We start from the raw sequence: 23401 nt of genomic DNA, 5'->3' as shown, positions 1-23401 counted from the left end.
GGCACAGACTCGGTGGGCCGAAGGGCCTGTTTCAGTGCTGTATCTCTTAAAAAAAAACCCAGAAACAGCAGGGCCGATTATATTCTCAATTTTGAGAATTATTTTGATCATGACCTTCCCGTCCCTTTTCCCCGCATACTAAGTTTGACAAAGAGGCCGGACTAGGAATTGTGGACGTCCCACATTAAAAGGCGAAATATACAGATTTTGATCAATTGGTCTTAAGATGTTTGTTCCTAGGACAGGTCGATAAGGTGGTTAAGAAGGAATATGGAATACTTTCCTTTATTAGCTGAGGTATAGAATATAAGAGCAGGGAGGTTATGCTGGAACTGTATAACTCATTGGTTAGGCCACAACTTGAGTACTGTGTGCAGTTCTGGTCACCTCATTACAGAAAGGATGTAATTGCACTCGAGAGGGTACAGAAATGATTTACGAGGATGTTGCCAGGACTGGAAAAATTCAGCTAGCAGGAAAGATTGGATAGGCTGGGCTTGTTCTCCTTGGAACAGAGAAGGCTGAGGGGTGATCTGATTGAAATGTACAAAATGTTGAGGGGCCTGGATTGAGTGGAGGTGAAGGAGGTCAGTAACGAGGGGCAGAGATTTAAAGTGATTGGTAGAAAAATTAGAGTGGAGATGAGGAAAAACGTTTTCACCCAGAGGGTGATGGGGTCTGGAACTCACTGCCTAAAAGGGTAGTTGAGGCAGAGACCCTCAACTCATTCAAAAGGAGTCTGCATATGCACCTCAAGTGCCGTAATCTGCAGGGCTACAGACCAAATGCCGGAAGGTGGGATTAGAATGGGTGCAACGTTTTTCAGCTGGTACAGACACGATGGGCCAAGTGACCTCTTTCTCGGCCTTAAACATTGTGATTCTATGACCTTGGAGTGCATGCCAACAGATCCCGGAAGGTAGCAGGACAGATACATAAGGTGGTCAAGAAGGCATATGGAATAATTTCCTCGATTAGTCAAGGCACAAGAGCAGGGGGCGGGTCATGCTAGAACTGTATAAAACACTAATTAGACCACAGATGACAGTTCTGGTCATGTTACAGGAAGGATGTGATCGCACGAGAGAGGTGATTTATGAAGATGACCCAGAAATAAAGAATTTCAGCTGCATGAAAAGGTTGGATAGGCTGGTTATGTTTTCTTTGGAACAGGGGAGACTGAGGGGGGATTTAATTGAGGTGTAAAGAATTATGAGGGGCCGAGATAGAGTGGATAGATTAGCAGAGTGGTCAACAGTCAGGGGGCATCGATTCCCAACAGCGCTGTGGGTGTACCTACACCAAGGACTGCAGCGGTTCAAGAAGGCAGCTCACCACCACCTTCTCAAGGGCAATTAGGGATGGGCAATAAATGTTGGGAAGGCCAGTGGCACTTACATCACATGAACAAATACAAAAAATTTAATTAGCAGAAGGATTAGAGGGGAACTGGGAGAATTGTTATCACCCAGAGGGTGATGGGGGTCTGGAACTCACTGCTTGAGAGGGTGGCAGAGGTAGAAACCCTCATTACATTAAAAAAAATATCTGGATCTGCACTCGAAGTGCTGTAACCTACAGGGCTACGGACAAAGAGTTGGAAAGTGGGATTAGGATGTACAGCTCTTTTCTCAACGATCATGGACATATACAGTATTTCCAGCAATTTATTTCAGATTCCCAGCATACACAGTATTTTGCTTTTATTTTAGAACACGGGGACAGTGTTTCAGGATAATGGCTGATCATTTAGGACTGCGATGAGGAGACATTTCTTCACTCAAAGGGTTGTGAATATTTGGAATTCTCTACCCCCAGAGGGTTGTAGATGATCCATCGTTGAATATATTTAAGGCTGAGACACAGATTTTTGGTCTCTCAGGGAATCAAGGGATATGGGGAGTGAGCAGGAAAGTGGAGTTGAAGCCCAAGATCAGCCATGATCATATTGAATGGTGGAGCAGGCTCGATGGGCCATACAGTCTACTCCTGCTCCTATTTCTAATGCTCTTAACCCCAAATAAGAACCTACCAGTCCTGCATTTGCACCGAGTGGGCAGCAGCTCCAGAGCTTCTCCCAGTGACAGGCCCAGGTTAACGGCCGCCGTCTTTATAGGGGGCAATATTCTGATGAAAGGTCACAGACCTGAAACTCTAACCCTGTTTCTCTCTCCACAGCTGTTGCCAGACCTGCTGAGTATTTCCAGAACTTTCTGTATTTATTACCCCATGTTCTAGATTCCCCAGTCAGGGGAAAAAACGTCTCAGTATCTACATTGTCAAACCCCTTTAGAATCTCGAATGTTTCAATGACATCACCCTTCATTCTTCAAAACTCCACAGACTATAGACCCAATTTACTCAGCCTCTCATCATAGGACAACCCTCTCATCCCAGGGACCAATCTAGTGAACTTTCGCTGTACTGCCTCCCAGAGCAAGTCTATCCTTCCTTAGATATGGAGACCAAAACTGCACACAGTATTCCAGGTGTGGTATCACCAAAGCCCCATACAGTTGTAGCAAGACTTCTTTATTCTTGTACTCCATCCCTTTGCAGTAAAGGCCAACATGACATTTGCTTTCCTAATTGCTTGCTGTACCTTTTATACAATTCATTCATGGGATGTGGGTGTCGTTGGCTAGGCCAGCATTTATTGCCCATCCCTAATTGCTCGAGAAGGTGGTGGTGAGCTGCCTTCTTGAACCACTGCAGTCCATGTGGGGTCAGTACACTCAGTGTTGTTAGGAAGGGAGTTCCAGGATTTTGACCCAGTGACGGTGAAGGAACAGCAATATAGTTCCAAGTCAGGATGGTGCGTGACTTGGAGGGGAACTTAATGCTAACTTTTTGTGTTCCTTGTACAAGCACACCCTCGTCTCTCTGAACATCAATAGTTACAAGTTTCATGCCTTTTAAAAAATATTCTGCTTTCCTATTCTTATGACCAAAGTGAATAACCTCACACTTCCCTGCATTATACTCCATCCACCACCTGGTTGCCCATTCACCTAACCTGTCCATATCTCTTTGCAGCCTCCCGGTGTCCTCCTCACAGCTTGCATTTCTGTCTAGCTTTGTGTCATCAACACACTTAGATTCATTACTCTTTGTCTCTTCATCTAAGTCATATAGATTGTAAATAGCTGAGGCTCCAGTACTGATCCTTGTGGCACTCCACTAGTTACACCCTGTCAACTTGAAAATTCCTCATTTATCCCTACTCTCTGTTTCCTGTCCATTAACCAATCCTCTAACCATGCTAATACATCACCCCCAACTCCACGACCCCTTACTTGGTCTATTAACCTTTAGTGTGTCATCTTATCGAATGCTTTTTGGAAATTCAAGTACATTACATCTACAGTTCCATTTTATCTACCCTACTAGTTACATCCTCAAAAAACACGAATACATTTGTCAAACAGGATTTCTCTTTCATAAAACCATGCTCTGCTTTTCTAAGTGCATTGTTGAGACTTTCTTAATTGTTTTCAGCACTTTCCTGATTTCTCGCTTTCTCCTTTCTTGAATAACTTCCAATCTGCTGGGACCGATCCAGAATCTAGGGAATTTTGGAAAATCATAGCCAGCCCATCCACTATCTCTGCACCTATTCCCTTTTAGAACCCTAGGGTGTAGACCATCAGGTCCTGAGGATTTGTCAGATTTTAGTCCCTTGAATTTCTCCAGTACTTTTTCTCAGCCGATATTAATTACCTTAATTTTCTTGCTCTTATTAGCCCCCAGGTTACCCTCTATTTCTGGTATGTAACTTGTGTCTTCTACTGTGAAGACAGACACAAAATATTTGTTCAATGTCTCTGCCATTTCCTCACTCCCCATGATAATTTCAGCTGTCTCTGCTTCTAAGGGACTTTAGCTACTTACTGTCTTCCTTTTTATGTGTGTGTAAAAGCTCTTACAATCTGTTTTTATATTGCTGGCTAGTTTATTCTCATGTTCTATTTTTTTCCCCCTTTTGGTGGCCCTTTGCTGGTTTCTAGATCACTCCCAATCCTCACACTTACTACTATTCTTTGCAACATTATAGTCTCTTCTTTTAATCTAATGCTATCCGTAACCTCCTTAGTGAGCCACGGATGGATTTTTCTCGCTGAGTTTTTGTTTTTCAATGGAATGTTTTTTTGTTGAACATTTTGAATTGTTTTTTAAATGTTTCCCGCTGTTTATTTACAGCCAGACCTTTTAGTCTGTTTAGTCAATCAACCTTAGCCAGTTCTCTCCTCATACCTGCATAATTGGCTTTGTTTAAGTGTAAGATTCTTGTTTGTGATTGGAGTATGTTGTTTTCAACATGAAGTGGAATTCATTGTACTCTGATCACTGTTTACCAGTGGATCTTTTACTATATTACTATGACCCCTACCTCATTGCACAACACTAGATCTAAAATACCTTTATCCCTAGTTGGCTCCATGACATATTGGTCCAGAAAACTGTCCTGAAAGCATTCTACAAACCCATCTTCCAGACCACCTTTACCAATTTGATTGGTCCAGTCCATATGAAGATTACATCTGCCACAATCATTACATTGCCTTTGTTACAAACTCCAATAACTTCTCGTTTGATGCTCTGTCCAACGGTATAACTACTGTTCGGGGGCCTATAAACTCCTCCCACCAGTGTTTTCTGACCCTTGTTATTCCTAATCTGCTCCCGATTCTACTTCCTGATTTTCTGAGCCAAGATTCTTTCTCATTAATGTCCTTAAGTCATCCTTTACGACCAGGGCTACCAATCCTCCTTTTCCATTCTGCCTGTCTTTTCGAAACATCGTGTACCCTGGAGTATTTATTTCCCAGCCTTGGTCACATGTAACCAGATCTCTGTAACGGGGATTAGATTCACACCATTTATCTCTATTTATGCCACTAGTTCATCTATCTTATTGTGGATGCTCCGCGCTTTCAGAAAAGTGACTTCAATCTTATTTTATTACGATTCCCTGCATGGACCTTTCTCTCTGATACACTATGAACGTTAAACTCTCCGTCCCTTCCTGTCACACTCAGCTTGTCTTTACCCACATCAATATAATTTTCTATTGTCTCTACTTTTATCTTTGGATTTCTAAATCTCCTTTCACCCAAACCCTCTTCCCCTCTGTTAGTTCAAAGCCATTTATCCTGACTCTGACATATTTACTGGTACACTCTGATGTTTGTACACTCTGTCCCTTCCTGTCACACCCTGGTTACCATTACCCATATCGCTACCCTGCACTACTGCTTTGCCCTTTCTCTAACTTTTCAATTCTCCCCTCATGTGAACGGACACCACCCCACCCCAACCCCCCACTATTTAGTTTAAAGCCCTCTCTACAGCCCAAGCTATAGGACTCAATAGGACTCTGGTCCCAGCATGGTTTAGATAAAGACTGTCCCAACGGTACAGCTCCCTCTTTCCCCAGTACCGGTGCCAGTGACCCATGAATCGAAATCTTTGAGCCACGCATTCAACTCTCTGACCTTATTTACCCTAAGCCAGCTTGCTCGTGGCTCAGGTAGTAATCCAGAGATTATCACCTTTGTGGTTTTGCTTTTTAATTTAGTCCCTAGCTGCTCATACTCCCTCAACAGAACCTCTTTCTTAGTCCTACCTATCTCATTAGTACCTACATGCACCACGACAACTGGATCCTTTCCTTCCCACTCCAAGTTTCTCGCCAGCCCTGAGGAGGTGTCTTTAACCCTGGCACTGGGCAGGCAACACAGCCTTCGGGACTCATGCTATCGGCTATCTAGCACCCTAACTATGCTGTCCCCTACTACAACTACATTCCCTTTTACTCCCCCGACTTGAATGCCCCCCTGCACCACAGTGCTGTGGCCAGTTTGCACATCTACCCTGCAGGCCTTGCTCTCGTCCACACAAGCTGCAAGAACCTCGAACAAGTTGGACAATTGCAGGGACTAATGCTCCTACAGTGCTACCTTCTGGGTCCCCATACCTGCCTCACTCACAGTCACACCCTCCTGTTCCTGACCATGGACCAAGCCTGAAGTACCTAGCCTAAGGGCTGCAACTGCCTCCTGAAACAAAACGTTCAGGTGACTTTCTCCTTCCCTGATGTGTCTCAGAGTCTGAATCTCAGACTCCAGCTCATCGACTCTGAGCTGAAGTTCCACGAGCTGCATCCACCAGCTCCCACATGTTACAACTGCAACACATCACCTGTCCTGCCATCTCTATTGTGTTTATTTAACTAGTTAGCTTTCAGGTTTAGAAACATAACTGATAATTTATAGTTATATTAAATAATTTAATTGTTAACCTACAAATTTAATACAGTACTTATATCTCCCCAGTACCAGTTTAACAACTGCCCCGGTTGTATTTTTTTTAGCCATAGTCCCAAAGGATAATCAACATCTCTTCCCATTAGACAGACAGTCGGTGATGTATATCTTGAGGGTCACCAGTCCTCAAGCTTGGGGCAAGGCGAGGAAGCAGCAGCTGTGGTTGGGGCAGAAATGTCAGACCCCGCCCCATTGTCGCCATCTTTGTTAGAGGCAAATCTACTCCAATGCCACTAGCCAGGCGAAATGAAGGGCTAAAATAAAAGCAAAGTACTACAGATGCTGGAAATCTGAAATAAAAACAAGAAATGCTGGAAATACTCAGCAGGTCTCGCAGGATCTGTGGAGAGAGAAGCAGAGCTAACATTTCAGGTGAGTGACACAACTACCCCATAAAAAGATGGACGCAACTCCTAATAAGAACAATCTACAACATTGCTTGTTTTCTATAAAAAATATTTATATTCTGCAATTTGGGATGAACGTCATTCACAGTTCTTTTAGGGAAAAATATTATGTAGATTTTAAAAATCTTATTAGTTTACTTGTATCACTTTGTCATAGAGTTTTACAGCACAGAAACAGGCCCTTCGGCCCAATGCACCTGCACCGACCATCAAGCACCCATCCTAACTAATCCCATTTCCCCGCACTTGGCCCATAGTTTTGTATGTTATGGCATTTCAAGTGTTCATCTAAATACTTCTTGAATGGCATGAGTGTTCCTGCTTCTACCACCTCTTCAGGCAGTGTGTTCCAGGTTCCAACCACCCTTTGGGTGAAATTTTTTTTCCTCAACTCCCCTCTGAACATTCTATCCCTTACCTTAAATTTATGCCCCCTAGTTATTGAACTCTCCGCTAAGGGAAAAAGCTTCTTCCTGTCTAGCGTATCGATGCCCCTCATAATTTTATATACCTCAATCAGGTCCCCCCTCAGCCTTCTCCGCTCCAAGGAAAACAACCCCAGCCTATCTTCATAACTGAAATGCCCCAGCCCAGGCAACATCCTGGTGAATCTCCTCTGCACCCTCTCCTCTGCAATCACATCCTTCCTATAGTGTGGTGACCAGAACTGTACACAGTACTTCAGCTGTGGCCTAACCAGCGTTTTATACAGCTCCATCATAACCTCCCTGCTCTTATATTCAATGCCTCGGCTAATAAAGGCAAGTATCCCATCTGCCTTCCTTAACCACCTTATCTACCTGTGCTGCTGCCTTCAGTGATCTCTGGGCAAGCACCCCAAGGTCCCTCTGACCCTCTGTACTCCCTAGGGTCCTACCATCCATTGTACATTCCCTTGCCTTGTTGGTCCTCCCAAAGGGCATCATCTCACACTTCTCAGGGTTAAACTCCATTTGCCACTGCTCTACCCATCTTATCAATCCATCTATATTGTTCTGGAGTCTAAGGCTTTCCTTGTCACTATTTATGACACCACCAATTTTCATGTCGTCTGCGAACTTACTAATCATACCTCCTATATTCACATCTAAATCATTAATGTACACTACAAACAGTAAGGGTCCCAGCACCAATCCCTGCAGTACCCCACTGGTCACAGCCCTCCATTCACAAAAACAACCCTCTACCATCAGAGTTCCGAAGAAGGGTCGCTGACCCGAAACGTTAACTCTGCTTCTCTTTCCACAGATGCTGCCAGACCTGCTGAGTGATTCCAGCATTTCTTGTGTTTTGGCTCGACCATCACCCTCTGCCTCCTTCCACCAAGCCAACTTCGAATCCAATTTGCCAAATTACCCTGGATCCCATGGGCTTTTACTTTCTTAACCAATCTCCCATGCAGGAGATTGTCTCCGCTTACAAAATGGCACGATATCTCTGAAGCTGTCTTTGGACTCTCAATGGCGGAGCTATTACCCAACATTCAACGCGGATTTGAATGTGCCCGATTCACTGTGCAAGAGCCCAGCACGCAGGCGCAGTGGGGCGGGGACTGTGGCTGGAGCATGCGCGGTGTTACTTTGAATTTTGCGATGGCTGGAGACGCCTTTTGCAGCAGCTGAGTCGGCGGGACGCAGAGAAGGAGTGAATCACAAAATCACCGGCGGGTGGGCGTTGCGGTTTCAGAAACACCTGGGGTAGGCCGCAAGTCCGGAATAGGAACCTCCAAGTCCCGCGTTTACGGCTTCGGGGCTTTTACCTGGGAATACGGGTTAACGGCCGCCATCTTGGTTCAGCGGGGAGCAGAGCGAATGTGCAGCCATCTTGGTGACGGCGCAGTGAGTGGGTGGGGCTTCAGGCTATCAATGACCAGGAGAGCAAATCATTGAGATCACTGAAGTTCCGAAGAAGGGTCACTGACCCGAAACGTTAACTCTGCTTCTCTTTCCACAGATGCTGCCAGACCTGCTGAGTGGTTCCAGCATTTCTTGTTTTTAAATCATTGAGTTTATAAACCTACCGCGATCTCTGCCTCGGCCGCTGTTTGCCACGCATGCTCAGGACTGCACTTTCTTCCGCGCGGGTGATTAATGGCAGCCGCCGACCAATAGGAGCAGAAGGGTTGTGGGTCCTCCAACCAATCAGAGTGAGGGAGGGGCGGGGTTCGGGTTGGCGTTGTTGCGGCCCCCTCTCTTGCTATTGGTCCAGAGCGTCCATCAATCACCCGCATATTGTGACCTGTGAGGTGAGAGGTCACTGACCGGAGCTTCAAATAGCAAGTGCGCAGGCTTAGTGTTTAGAGTATGCCCCATTCTGCCTTCTTCCACTCTCGAGTGCCAGGCTCCGGTGGTGCCATGCGCCTGAAACATTAACTCTTTCTCTCTGCACAGATGCTGAGTATTGCCAGCAGTTTCTCCTTTTATTTCAGATTTCCAGCATCCGCAGTATTTTGCTTTTGTTTTATTGCAGGTGTTGCTCACAGAACTGAGTCGAGAAACACATCCATCAATTATGAGCCTGTTTGTATCAGGGTGGGTGTTGGATGTGGAAGTCATTCCCTGACCTGTGTAGGTCTTTTTTGTTGCATCTGTAATTTTAAAGAGAGGGGAGCCAGTGATATGCAGTCACAAAACTATAAAGAATAATCAGCTATATTGAATTAAAATGACATTCCTAGTGATGATGGTACACTCTGGTCTATCTGGTGCCCACTGGTCGATGGAGGCCTCCAGCAACTGGTGCAAGCTGCGTGCTCTCTCTCTCTAGGAACACCGGGGTGCAGACGTAGCCACAGACAGTCTAGCTGGATGACTCCCTCAACTGCCAGCTGCCATGGCCACTTTGACCACGCCCAGCAGTAGTCACACGAGGAGGTACCTTGTCTTGCTGCCATTTTTCTACGTGCAATGTGCAGCAGGATGAATGAATGGCCATCCTGGGTCAGGAAGCAGGAGGAGATGATGATGGTTCTTGTAAACTCCTTTTACAGTGCCCATCCAAATTCCTTTTGAAATTATTGATCGGCTGCACTTCCACCACCCTCTTGGGCAGCGAATTCCAGGTCATTACCACTTGCTGTAAAAACGTTTTTCCTCACATTCACACCCCTCCCCCCCCCGCCCCCCCTCTCGTATCTCAAGCCCAAATCCTGAAATCTCTGCTCTCTCTCGTCCTTGTACCATCAGCTAATGGGAACAGCTTTTCTTTGTCTACTTTATCTAAACCTATCATAATCTTGTATACCTCCATCAGATCTCCACTCAATCTCCTTTGCTCCAAGGAGAATAACCCCAGCTTCTCCAACCTAACTTTGTAGCTAATTTTCTCTCATCTAGTAACCCATTCTAGTAAATCTTCTCTGCACCTTTCAAGGACTTTCCTAAGGTGTGATCAGAATTGAATGCAATACTCTAGTTGTGGCCTAATCAGAGTTTTATAAAGGTTCAGCATAGCTTCCTTGCTTTTGTACTCAATAGCTCTATTTGTGAAGCCCAAGGTCTCATACACTTTGCTAACTACTCTCTCAATATTTCCTGCCACAATCAAAGATATATGAACATGAACTCCCTTGGGTCTCTCTGTCCCTTCACACTCTTTATAATTGTACCATTAAGTATATGTTGCCTCTTCCTATCCCTTCTGTCAGAATGATTCACCGCGCTATGAGGGTTGTTTTCCAGGAATTTGAAAAGATGAAGGGGTGCTTTCATCACGTTTTCAAGATGTTCATTGCAACTGAGAGGGTAGATAGAGAGAAACATTTTCCACTAGTTGGAGAATCTGGTATTAGGGGGCATGCTCTAACACTTAGAGCCAGACATTTCATTACTCAACTGCTTCCTGTAAACCCGAGCATTGATCCACCCCTGGGCCCTGTAAACCCGAGCATTACTCCACCTCTGGGCCCTGTAAACCCGAGCATTAATCCACCCCTGGGCCCTGTAAACCCGAGCATTAATCCACCCCTGGGCCCTGTAAACCCGAGCATTAATCCACCCCGGGCCCTATAAACGTGAGTATTAATCCACCCCGGGCCCTATAAACGTGAGTATTAATCCACTCCTATGCCTGAAAGCTTAAACATTATTCCAGCACTGCTGTAAATAAACAGAATTACAGGCCATTCGGCCCCACTAGTCTGTTCTGGTGTTTATAATCCACATGAACCTCCTCCCAATCTAATTGCCTCGTCCTCACTCTTCCCCCATATCCCTCTATTCCTTTCTCCCTCATAAATATATTGAGCCTCCCCTTAAACACATCATTGCTATCTGCTTCAACCACTCCACGTGGCAGTGAGTTCCACATTCTCACCACTCTCAGAGAACTTAGGAGGAATTTCTCTACTCAATTTGACCTGTTAATGTCTGTCTTATATTGCTGCCCCCTTGTTCTGACTCACTGATAATTTTAAAGACCTCTATCAGATCTCCTCCTAGTCTTCTCTTTTCCAGAGAAAGGAGCCCCAGCCTGCTCAATCTTGCTGGATAGTAACATTCTCTCTGATGACATCTTTGTAAATCTATTCTGCACTTTCTTCAGTCTTCAATATCCTTTTTTAATCTGGAGACCAGAACTGCTCACAGTCCTTCTAAGTGAGGTTCTCAAAAATTTAACATTCCCTCCCTGTTGTTACATTGTATTCCTCTAGGGCGGCACAGTGGCGCAGTGGTTAGCACCACAGCCTCACAGCTCCAGCGACCCGGGTTCAATTCTGGTTGCTGCCTGTGTGGAGTTTGCAAGTTCTCCCTGTGTCTGCGTGGGTTTCCTCCGGCCTCCTTATTCCTCCTCCCAAAATGAACCAGCTCACATTTCACTATGTTGAATTTCATTTCCCATTTATCTGTCAAGTCTGCCAGCCTGTTTATGGTACTTCACACCATAGTTGATGGCCCGAGCACTCGGGTTTCTTCAAAAAAATTAATAATTTCATTCATTGCCTCTCTGGCCCCAATCTCCATGGGATGAGGAGATGGTGGGGGCAGGGGAGGAATTGGAGCCATGGGTGGGCTGGGAAGCTTCAGAAACACCTGGGGTCGGCCTGAGGCCCCGAATAAGAGGCCCCAGGCCCTGAGTTTACACCGTGGTGACAGGCCCAGGAGACGCACTGACTGCCAACTTCAACAGGACACGATCAGGGTGTTTAGGTGGCCATCTTGGTAGGAATGTAGGGAATAGCAGGAGTAGGCCATTTGGCCCTTCACCCCTGCTCTGCCATTCAACTCGATCATAGCTAATCTTCCTTAATGTCATGTTCCTGCACTATCCCCATATTCCTCGATGTCTTTAATATCTAGAAATCCATCGATCTCTGGCTTGCACATAATGACTGAGCCTCCACAGTCCCATGGGGTAGAGAATTCCAAAAGATTGACCACCAGCTGAATGAAGAGATTCCTCCTCACCTCATATTGTGAGTTACCCCTGGTTCCAGACACCCACCCCCCCACCCGCCCAGGGGCAACACCCTTCCAGCACCAGCCCTGTTGTGCCCTGTAAAAATTTTGTACGCTTCTATGAGATCAGCTCTAATTTTTCTAAACTCCAGTCTCCTCATCGGACAATCCCACCACGCCAGGAATCAGTCTGGTGAACTTTCATTGCACTTCCTCTATGGCAATTAAATCCTTCCTTAGGTAAGGAGACCAAAACTGTACACAATACTGCAGGATAAGGATGTAAATGTGTTGGAAACAGTTCAAAGAAGGTTTATTAGACTGATACCTGGAATGGGCGGGTTATCTTATGAGGAAAGGTTGGACAGGCTAGGCTTGTATCTGCTGGAATTTAGAAGAGTAAGAGGTGACGTGATTTAAACATAAGATCCTGAGGGGTCTTGACAGGGTGGATGTGGGAGAAAGGATGTTTCCCCTTGTGGGAGAATCTAGAACTAGGGGTCATTGTTTAAAAATAATGGGTCATCCATTTAAGACAGAGATGAGGAGAAATTTTTTTCTCTGAGGGTCGTGAGTCTTTGGAACTGTCTTCCTCAAAAGGTGGTGGAAGCAGAGTCTTTGAATATGTTTAAGGCAGAGATGGATAGATTCTTGATAAACAAGGGGGTGAAAGGTTATCGGCGATAGGTGGTGCTGAGGAGAAATCAGTTCAGCCATGAACTTATTGAATGGTGGAGCAGGCTCGAGGGACCGAGTGGTCTACTCCTGCTCTTGATTCTTATGTAGGTGCAGTCTCACTAAGACTATATACAATTGCAGCAAGACTTCTTTACTCCTGTCCTCACATCCTCTTGCAATAAAGGCCAACATACCATTTTTCTTCCTAATTCCTTGCTGCACCTGCATGTTAGCTTTCAGTGAGCTATGAACAAGGACAGGCAGGTCCTTTTGGATATCAACACTTCCCAGTCACTGACCATTTAAGAAATACTCTGCATTTCTGTTTTTCCTAACAAAGTGGATAACTTCATATTTTTCCACATTATATTCCATCTGCCATGTTCTTGCCCACTCACTGAGACTTTCCAAATCCCCTTGAAGTCTCTTTCCATCCTCTCACAACTCTCATTCCCACTTAGTTTTGTATCATCAGCAAACTTGGAAATATTACATTTAATGCCTGCATACAAATCATTGATACAGATTGTGAATAGCTGGGGTCCAAGCACTGATCCTTGCAGTACCCTCTAGTCACAGCCTGCCAACCTGAAAATGGCCCGTTTATTCCTACTCTCTGTTTTCTGTCTTAACCAATTCTCATTTCATGCCAGTATATTACCTGCAATCCCATGTACTCTAATTCTATTGACTAACCTCTTGTGGTGGGACCCTATCGAAAGCCTTCTAAAAATCTAAATATACCAAATCCACTGGTTCTCCCTTATCTGTTCTGCTGGTTACATCCTCCAACTCCAACAGGTTTGTCAAACATGATTTCCCTTCATAAATCCATGTTGGCAATGCCCAATCAGATCATTATTATCCAAGTGTCCATTTATCATGTCCTTTCGGATAGATTCTAGCATTTTCCCTACTGCTGATGCCAGGCTAACAGGTCTGTAGTTCCCTGTTTTCTCTCGCCCTCCTTTCTAAAATAGTGAGGTTACATTTGCTACCTTCCAATCTTCAGGAACTATTTCAGAGTCTATAGAATTTTGGAAGATGATCACCAATGCATCTACTGTCTCTCCAGCCACCTCTTTCAATATTCTGGGATGTAGATCATCAAGTCCAGGGGATTTATCAACTGTCAGTCCCATTAATTTCTCCAATACTACTTTTTTACAAATACTAATTTAATTCAGTTCCTTATTCTCACTAGTCCCCTGGTTCTCTAGTATTCTTGGGAGCTTTTCTGTATCTTCCTCCGTGAAGACAGACACCAAGTATTTGTTTAGTTTCTCTGCCATTTTCTTATTCCCCATTATAAATACCCCTGTCTCCCCCTGTCTCTGCCTGTAATGGGCCCACACTTGTCTTTGTTGATCTTTTCCTTTTAACATACCTATGGAAACACTTACAGTCTGTTTTTGTTTCTTGCTACTTTACTTTCATATTATATTTTCTCTATCAGTTTCTTGGTCCTCCTTTGCTGAATTGTAAAACGTTCCCAATCCTCAGGCTTACTACGTTTTTTGGTAACTTTATAAGCCTCTTCCTTTGATCTAATACAATCTTTAACTTCTCCTGTTAGCCAGGGTGGGATCACTTTTCCTGCTGAGTTTTTGTGTCTCAAAGGAATGTAAATGTGTTGTAAAACTTGTATTAATTCTTTAAATGTTAGCCATTGCCTGTCTATTGTCATACCTTCTAATGTAGTTTCCTAATCTACCACAGCCAACCTGAATATCATCAGATTTTGAACATGAAAGGGAAAAGCACTGATCACAGTGGAGAGAAACTGTACACGTGTTCTGTGTGTGGACAAGGTTTCAGCCGATCATCAGGCCTTTCGAAACACAAGTGCAGTCGCACTGGGGAGAAACAGTGTAAACATGGGGACTCTGGAAAGGGACTTAATTATCCAATTGAGCTGGAAACTCATCCAAGCAGTCACACCTTGGAGAGGCCGTTCACCTGCTCAGTTTGTGGCAAGGGATTCACTAAATCATCCGCCCTGCTGACACACCAGCGAGTTCACACCGGGGAGAGGCCATTCACCTGCTCAGAGTGTGGCAAGGGATTCACAGATCCATCCAACCTCCTGACACACCAGCGAGTTCACACTGTGGAGAGGCCTTTCACTTGCTCAGAGTGTGGCAAGGGATTCACTAAATCATCCAACCTGCTGACACACCAGCGAATTCACACTGGGGAGAGGCCGTTCAGCTGCTTCGTGTGTGGGAAGAGATTCACAGATCCATCCAACCTCCTGACACACCAACGAGTTCACACTGGGGAGAGGCCGTTCACTTGCTCAGAGTGTGGGAAGGGATTCACTCAGTTATCCAACCTCCTGAGACACCGGCGAGTTCACACTGATGAAAGACCTTTTGAATGTTCAGACTGTGGGAATTGCTATAAAAGTTCCCGGGAACTGATGACCCATCAACGTGCTCACACTGACGAGAGACTGTTCAGGTGTTCTCACTGTGGGGCTGGGTTCGGGCAATCATCTGATCTCACTGTACACCAGCGTACTCACACTGGGGAGAGGCCGTTCACCTGCTCTGAGTGCGGGGAGGGATTCACTCGGTCATCCACCCTGCTGAGACACCAGCGAGTTCACACTGACAGGCCTTTTGAATGTCCAGATTGTGGAAATTGCTATAAAAGGTCTGGGGAACTGATGTCCCATCAACGTGTTCACACTGATGAGAGACCGTTCAGGTGCTCTCACTGTGGGGCTGGGTTCAGGCGATCAGGCGACCTCACTGTACACCAGCGTACTCACACTGGGGAGAGGCCGTTCACCTGCTCCGTGTGTGGGAAGGGATTCATTAATACATCCAACCTGCGGACACACCAGCGAGTTCACAGCGGGGAGAGGCCGTTCACCTGCTCAGAGTGTGGGAAAGGATTCACTAATTCATCCAACCTGCTAAAGCACCAGCGAGTTCATGCTGGGGAGAGGCTGTTCACCTGCTCCATGTGTGGGAAGGGATTCATTAATTCATCCAACCTACTGAAACACCAGCGAGTTCACAAATAACCACAATGATTGGATTCTGCTGTTAATCGCCTCCAGGACTGAAGCATGTTTGTTGGGGCCAGTTGATGTTAATTAACCCCGATAACTGGGCTGGGCTTTATGTTCTGGATATAAGTCAAATAAATCAGCTTTATGTTGAACACACAGTTTGTCAAGTCTTTATAATATCTGGAACACAAGTTCATTCCTTTAGAAGTGCTCTCCATCTCCCCGTCTCCTCCAACAAGTGTGAAGAGTTCATGGTCTCTCTGTCACTCAGATTGAGACCATCTGATCAGCTGCCTCTGCTGCTTCCCTCCCTCCCACTACCACTATCCCACTGGAACATACTGTCTAACATTCCTGTGTTTTTTGAGAGTTGAAGTTTGCGGAGGTGTAGAGGGCCCACAGGATCACCAGAAATCACATGATCCACGGATCTCCAGGTCAGAAGTGCTTGGAGAAGTGAACAAAGGAAAATATATTTTTTTCAAGTCTGTGAGATCCGGCCCATCGAACTGGGAGGAATTTGGGACTTTTGACCACAAAGGATTTCATCATCAAAAAGGACTGCGGAATGTATAAGTGCGGTGTGAGATGTGCAAGCGATGTTTGCAGTTTTCCCTTCGTGCTTAATAACCAGTGTTTCCTGTCTCCTATCTTTGTTTCTACTGCTCCTGCATTCAGACGATCCCATTGCTATTTCTGTGCTCACCCTTCACTCGTAATTTTCCTTCTTATTTTCTTCTCTATACTTTTTCCTTACTCCATTTCCTGTCTGCCTTAAATCTCTGCATCCCGATTATTCAGACTTTTCCAAAGTTGATAAGGATGTAAGAAGTGCCATGCAGCATGATATATAACATGATTTCAGTGGTGGGGGGGAGATTACTAAACACAATGCAATATTTCCAACTGTTTAACATCAGAACATGAAGCTGAGATCTCCGATGTTGCAGGAGGAATTCATTCTGAAGGAGTTTCACCCAAAACCCATTAATTTATCTCTTCCAAATGATGATTGACCTGCAGTGTATTTCCCCAGGTTTGTGTTCATTTCAGTTTTCCAGTGTTCATGTTTTTTCTTTGTTATCTCTGCTAAAACATATTCTTCTGACACTGAAAGCCAGAGGCTTTTCAGTCAGAAAATGTCAACACCCATCGAGTATACGGGACTCAACTAATCCTAACTTTTTATATCAATAAACAAAGATCACATGAGGGGTGTATGCAGAGAAATACTTTACTCCAAGACCAGAGACGGTCAAATTATATCCCAAAATTCAGATCTGGCCCTGGGCTATGGGCTATCTGACGCACATACATGAAGCACCATTGCTGATTGCTCCTCACTCCCTCAACACAGCTCCTGGCCACTCCCTGCTGTTCAGTGCCTCCCGTGGTATTGTTGGCTCCTGCATGATGTTGCTGCTGTATCCAATGATTAAACACAGCTCCACACTGTGTGTAGGAATCCCTTCCAACAGTGGGCAGTGACATTCAGTCACTTAAAGGACATCAGCAAGGATGTAAGAAATAGTGGGGACATTGAAGGAGCAGGAGATGGAAACTGTCGAGACAGGATGATATTGGAGGGAGGGGGAAGGAGTGTCAGTGTGAAACTGGAGGGAGGGGGAAGGAGCGTCAGTGTGAAATTGGAGGGAGGGGGAAGGAGTGTCAGTGTGAAATTGGAGGGAGGGGGAAGGAGTGTCAGTGTGAAATTGGAGGGAGGGAGGAGTGTCAGTGTGAAATTGGAGCGAGGGGGAAGGAGTGTCAGTGTGAAATTGGAGGGAGGGGGAAGGAGTGTCAGTGTGAAATTGGAGGGAGGGCGAAGGAGTGTCAGTGTGAAATTGGAGGGAGGGCGAAGGAGTGTCAGTGTGAAATTGGAGGGAGGGCGAAGGAGTGTCAGTGTGAAATTGGAGGGAGGGGGAAGGAGTGTCAGTGTGAAATTGGAAGGAGGGGGAAGGAGTGTCAGTGTGAAATTGGAAGGAGGGGGAAGGAGTGTCAGTGTGAAATTGGAGGGGGAAGGAGTGTCAGTGTGAAATTGGAGGGAGGGGGAAGGAGTGTCGGTGTGAAATTGGAGGGAGGGGGAAGGAGCGTCAGTGTGAAATTGGAGGGAGGGGGAAGGAGCGTCAGTGTGAAATTGGAGGGAGGGGGAAGGAGTGTCAGTGTGAAATTGGAGCGAGGGGGAAGGAGCGTCAGTGTGAAATTGGAGGGAGGGGGAAGGAGTGTCAGTGTGAAATTGGAGGGAGGGCGAAGGAGTGTCAGTGTGAAATTGGAGGGAGGGCGAAGGAGTGTCAGTGTGAAATTGGAGGGAGGGGGAAGGAGTGTCAATGTGAAATTGGAAGGAGGGGGAAGGAGTGTCAGTGTGAAATTGGAAGGAGGGGGAAGGAGTGTCAGTGTGAAATTGGAGGGGGAAGGAGTGTCAGTGTGAAATTGGAGGGAGGGGGAAGGAGTGTCAGTGTGAAATTGGAGGGAGGGGGAAGGAGTGTCAGTGTGAAATTGGAGGGAGGGAGAAGGAGTGTCAGTGTGAAATTTGGAGGCGGGGGGTGGCGGGGTGGGGGGAAGGAGCCGCCTTGAACTGGGGACTCGAGGGTGAAGAAAAGATGAATCTGGTCACATGACAACTGTGGCCACTGGACATGTGACTTGGAAACTGATCAGAACAGATGTCTCCTGAAGTTCCAGGATATATGATATATGTTCTGATGTTAATTCGGATTAATATTCCTGTCTTTTTCCTTCTGAAAATCTCAGGATATATCACAGTTTTCCACAGCCTTACAGACACTTCATCGACTCCACGTCACATCGGACAGTTACATTATCTGAGGACTGACAGGACTCTCGAAACTCTCTCTCTGTGTTGTGTTGTACAAGAATAGGATCAGACCGATCCTAAACTATATTTTCTTCAATTCAATTCACTTCTTTCTTGTATATATATTTCACATTGACTGTTCAGTGTGTGTTAATAGATGAATTTATCCATCTGGTTAAGTCACTGATCCCCTTTATGCCGATACCCGAACTACAGTTTGGTCCAATCAGTAAATTTCAGATTACTAGAAGCTCCCTGTTCTGTGTCTCTCACTTTGAAATATTTTGGACAGACACCAGAGTCCCAGATGAGACTCCTGCAGAATTCTTCTCTTTACTATTGACAAACCACTTCTAATTTTCAGTTGATCACTTAAAGGAATACCGGTTTGATTTGATATTTGATTGTAACCAGTTTATGACCATTTGCCACTCCAATAATCAGCAGCAAAAGTAAATTTTACATTAAAAACATTTAATTTCAGTTCAGTGGGTTCTGATTCTCAGATTGCAAACTGGAAGTAACTTCAGTGATGGAGTTACAAAAATACCCAGCTTATTTCAAGAGTGTGGTCTGAGACCCGGGCCTGGAGTTTCCTCTTGTCAGTGCAATCTCACTTCCACCCAAGTCTACACCGTCTTTAAAGCTTCATAAATTGTCTGTGTCCAGACTGCAGTATCTGTGTGAAAATACTGAGGAACCTCCAGACCTGGATGTGGTGTACAGGGCAGTCCAACTACTGCTGGAGACAACTGTAATATTATTGTCTTTATAGCAAACACATTCTGTACAACTGAGGCCATTGATCTGGGTGCAATTATTTCTGTCAGGTTCCAGTTACTATCCTGCAGTCCTCATGGAAGGTCACACTGTTAAACACCTAATGATATCCAGAATGCTGAAACCAACATTGAGAAAAAAACAAAGGTAAACGTCTACAGGCTCAGTTAAGTATCAGTAAACTTTTCAGTATTAAATTAGATGATTTCCAGTATTTATTTTGGCCATTTTTGGGGATTATTCACGTATATCAGATTTCTTTCAAACAAAACACAGGAAAATTGGTGAAAAGCAGAACCTCGACCTTGTCATTCTCTTAATCACAGGCAAGGTCATCTCTGTTCAGTTCCTTGTATCCCTCACAATCCCCTTCCTCCTGTGTCCACCCTGGAAAAAACTCTCCCCAAGTCACCTACATCTCCTCTTTCAAACTCTCAACTGTCTCGCCATTGGCCGTCCATTTGTCACAATACTACTGCAACTGGCCATCTGCTCAATCACTTCCTTAACCTCTGATGCCTTTGCTCTCAGTAAACCCCTGACCCTCTCCCACTCTTGTCACCCCCCCCGCCCCCCCATCTTTGCTTCCTCAAGTCTAAAGAGCTCAGATTTGAACATATCTGCTGTAATAACTGGTTTAGGAATTCATTGCCAGAGACAGCTGCACCACACATCAAGCTCTATCTGACCCTGCTCTCCTCTGCCAAAACTGCTCACTATTTCAGGATCATTCCTGAAAGCAAAGATAACCCCAGCTTCATTTCTCCACCACCGTCTCCCTTAAACCTCTCTCTCCTGACATCAAACAAGTGCAAGGAGCTCATGGATTTCTTTGTCACGAACACTGAGACCATCCATTCAACTGCATCCTCCTCTTCTCCACCAAGCCAAACACCCCCCAAGGTTCCCACTTCCTCAGCCCTGAACCTGTGTCTTTGTCTAGTTTCTCTCCCATCATGTCCTCTCCAAGCTCATCCTATCCATGAGACCCACCTCCTTCTCTCTCACCCCCATTCCCACTAAACTGATCAACTTCCTTTCCTGGTCCTTGTGTTAACTGCCCCTGTAAACAGTTCCCTTTCCTCAGGTAATTCCCGCTCCCTTTTAAAACTCTCTTTATCACCCACCTCCTCAAAACCCCCACCCTCAACCCCACTGTTCTTGTAAACTACCACCTCATCTTCAACCTCTCACTCCTCTCCAAAGTTACTTAATATCGTTATGTCTCCCAAATCCATGCCCACCTTTCCCGTAACTCCATGTTTGAACCTTCCCAATCTGGTTTCCGTCCCTGCCACGGCACTGAAACAGCTCGAATCCATGCCACAAGGGACATTCTCTGTGACTGTGGGACACTATCCCTCCTCAGACTTCTTCACCTCCCAGTCGACCACACCACCCTCCAACACTTCTCTTCCACTGTCCAGCTGAGTGGGACTGACCTCCCTTGGCTCCACTCAGACCTATCCAATCATAGCCAAAGAATCTCTAGCAATGGCTTCTCTTCTCATCCCATTACCTTAGGAGTCTCCCAAGGATCTATCAATGGTCGCTTCTATCTCCCATCTATCTGCTGCCCCTCAGTGCCATCATAGAGAGATACAGCACTGAAACAGGCCCTTCGGCCCACCGAGTCTGTGCTGACCATCTGAAGACATGACATCAGGTTCCACATGTGTGCTGATGTCACACATCTCGACATCACCACCACCTCTCTTGACCCCTCCAGTGTTTCTGTGTTGTCAGCCTGCTTGTCTATTCTAATGCTCATCTGATTGACCCCCACCCTGCATAAATTGCAGCTCATTCAAACTCTGCTGCTGTTTACTCCAAGTATCATAGATTTCCACTCATCCATCATTACTGAGCTCACTGATCTACAATGGCTCCAGGTCCTCTAATGCCTCCATTTTAAAATTCTCGTTCAAATCCCTTCAAAGCCTCATCCCTCCCTATATCTGTAACCTCCTCCAGTCGTACAACCCTCAGAGAACTTTGCATTCCTCCAACTCTGGCCTCTTACACATCCCTCACTCTCTCGGTCCCTTTGGCTGTACCTTCAGTCACCGGCCCTGAGCGCTGGAATTCCCTCCCTGTACCTCTCTGCCAGTCCACATCTTTCCTCTGTTAAAACCCTCCTAAAAACCTACATCTTTGACCAAGCTTTTAGTCAGTCCTCCTAATTCCCCTCAGCAGGTCTGGCAGCATCTGTGGAAAGAGAAGCAGAGTTAACGTTTCGGGTCTCTTTCCACAGATGCTGCCAGACCTGCTGAGTGATTCCAGCATTTCTTGTTTTTATTTCAGATTTCCAGCATCCGCAGTATTTTGCTTTTATTCTCCTAATTACCCTTCTTTGGCTCAGTGTCAAATTTTGTTTGATTTTTCAGTTTCTGTTCTGAGATGCGCCTCGGGACACTTTCCTACCTTAATTGTATGTTGTAAATGAAAGGTATTTTAAAATCACATTGTAACAGACTGGGGAAGCCAGTATTAAAATAATATTTGGGTACAATAGAGTTAAATCATAGATCAGCCATGAACTCATTGAATGGCAGAACAGACTCGAAAGGCTAAATGGCTGATTCCTGTTTCTATGTCCCGAATAGACTTGGACTGAAACACAGCCGATGAATGGAAAGCCCTGGGAGAAATGGGGAGAAGGCACTGCAACAGGAAAGTGAGCAGAGTTAGAGAGTGGGGGAAGACTGGGGAGAAAGTACATATAGAACTGGAGCAGGCCATTCTGCCCCTCAAACCTGCTGCACAATTCAATTAGATCCTGGCTCATCAATTAGACTCCACTTATCTTGAAGGTAATAAACTTTCTTGAACATATATCCAAATACTAAACTCCATCCCAACTACTGGGATTATCAACATCAGCAAAAGCAAACTGTCAGAATGAAAATGGTTCAGCCCTGGATGTGATTAACAGCAGCAATAACAGCAGAATCCAACCCCTGCAGTCACTTGTGAACTCGCTGGTGTCTCAGCAGGTTGTTTGATTGAGTGAATCCCTTCCCACACTCAGAGCAAGTGAACGGTCTCTCCCCAGTGTGAACTCGCAGGTGTGTCAGCAGGTTGATTGACTGAGTAAACCCTCTCCCACACTCAGAGCAGATGAATGGTCTCTCCCCAGTGTGAACTCGCTGGTGCTGCATCAGGTGATTTTTGCTTTTAAAGCTCTTCTCACAGTCAGAACATTTAAAAGGTCTCTTATCAGTGTGAAGAAGTTGGTGTGAATTGAGGTTGGTTAAACAAGCGAATCCCTTCCCACACTCATTGCAGGTGAATGGTCTCTCCCCAGTGTGAAGCCGCCGGTGTTCAGTGAGGTTAGATGAGTGAGTGAATCCTTTCCCACACACGGAGCAGGTGAACGTTCTCTTCCCTGTGTGAACTCGCTGGTGTGGCAGCAGGTGGGATGACTGAGCAAATCCCTTCCCACACACAGGACAAGTGAACGGCTTCTCCCCAGTGTGACTGCGTCGATGAGTCTCGAGCTCAGATGGGTAATTGAATCCCCTCCCACAGTCCCCACATTTCCATGGTTTCTCCATGGTGCAGGTGTCCTTGTGTGTCTACAAGTTGGATGATCAGTTGAAGCCTCGTCTACACACAGCACACATGTAAGCTTTCTCTCCACTGTGAATGGTGAGATGTTTTTTCAGGCTGTGTAACTGGTTGAAGCTCTTTCCAGTCAGTGCACTGGAACACTCTCACTCTGGTGTGTGTGTTTTGGTGCCTTTCCAGTCACACTGATATTTGAAATCTTTTCCCACAGACAGAACAGGCAAACATTTCTCCTTCCACATTCAAAGGTCGATGATATTCAGGTCCTGATGAATCGAGTGTTTCTTTCAGATCTTGATATGATGTTTGGTTTAAGTTTCCCCGTCTACAAATCCTTCTCTTCTAATACACTGTGAAAGGAGTTTATAAAGGTCATCATTGTCAGTACAGGATAGAAATTCAGAGCAGAC

General features: G+C 45.4%; 2 protein-coding genes across 2 annotated transcripts in view; both read left to right on the top strand.

Moving 5' to 3' along the window:
* The window catches only part of LOC137349252 (zinc finger protein 229-like), a 725490-nt gene that overhangs the window by 121156 nt on the left and 580933 nt on the right, over positions 1 to 23401 (top strand). The window lies entirely within an intron of this gene.
* Positions 14555 to 15841, top strand: LOC137348782 (zinc finger and SCAN domain-containing protein 2-like). Its single transcript, XM_068014027.1, has 2 exons — positions 14555 to 14917; positions 14990 to 15841. Exons 1-2 carry the CDS (start codon positions 14555 to 14557, stop codon positions 15839 to 15841), a joined length of 1215 nt encoding a protein of 404 aa, XP_067870128.1.

This window comes from Heterodontus francisci, chromosome 34 (genome assembly GCF_036365525.1).
Source record: "Heterodontus francisci isolate sHetFra1 chromosome 34, sHetFra1.hap1, whole genome shotgun sequence".
NCBI lineage: Eukaryota > Metazoa > Chordata > Chondrichthyes > Heterodontiformes > Heterodontidae > Heterodontus > Heterodontus francisci.
This window is presented reverse-complemented; position numbering and strand designations above follow the sequence as displayed.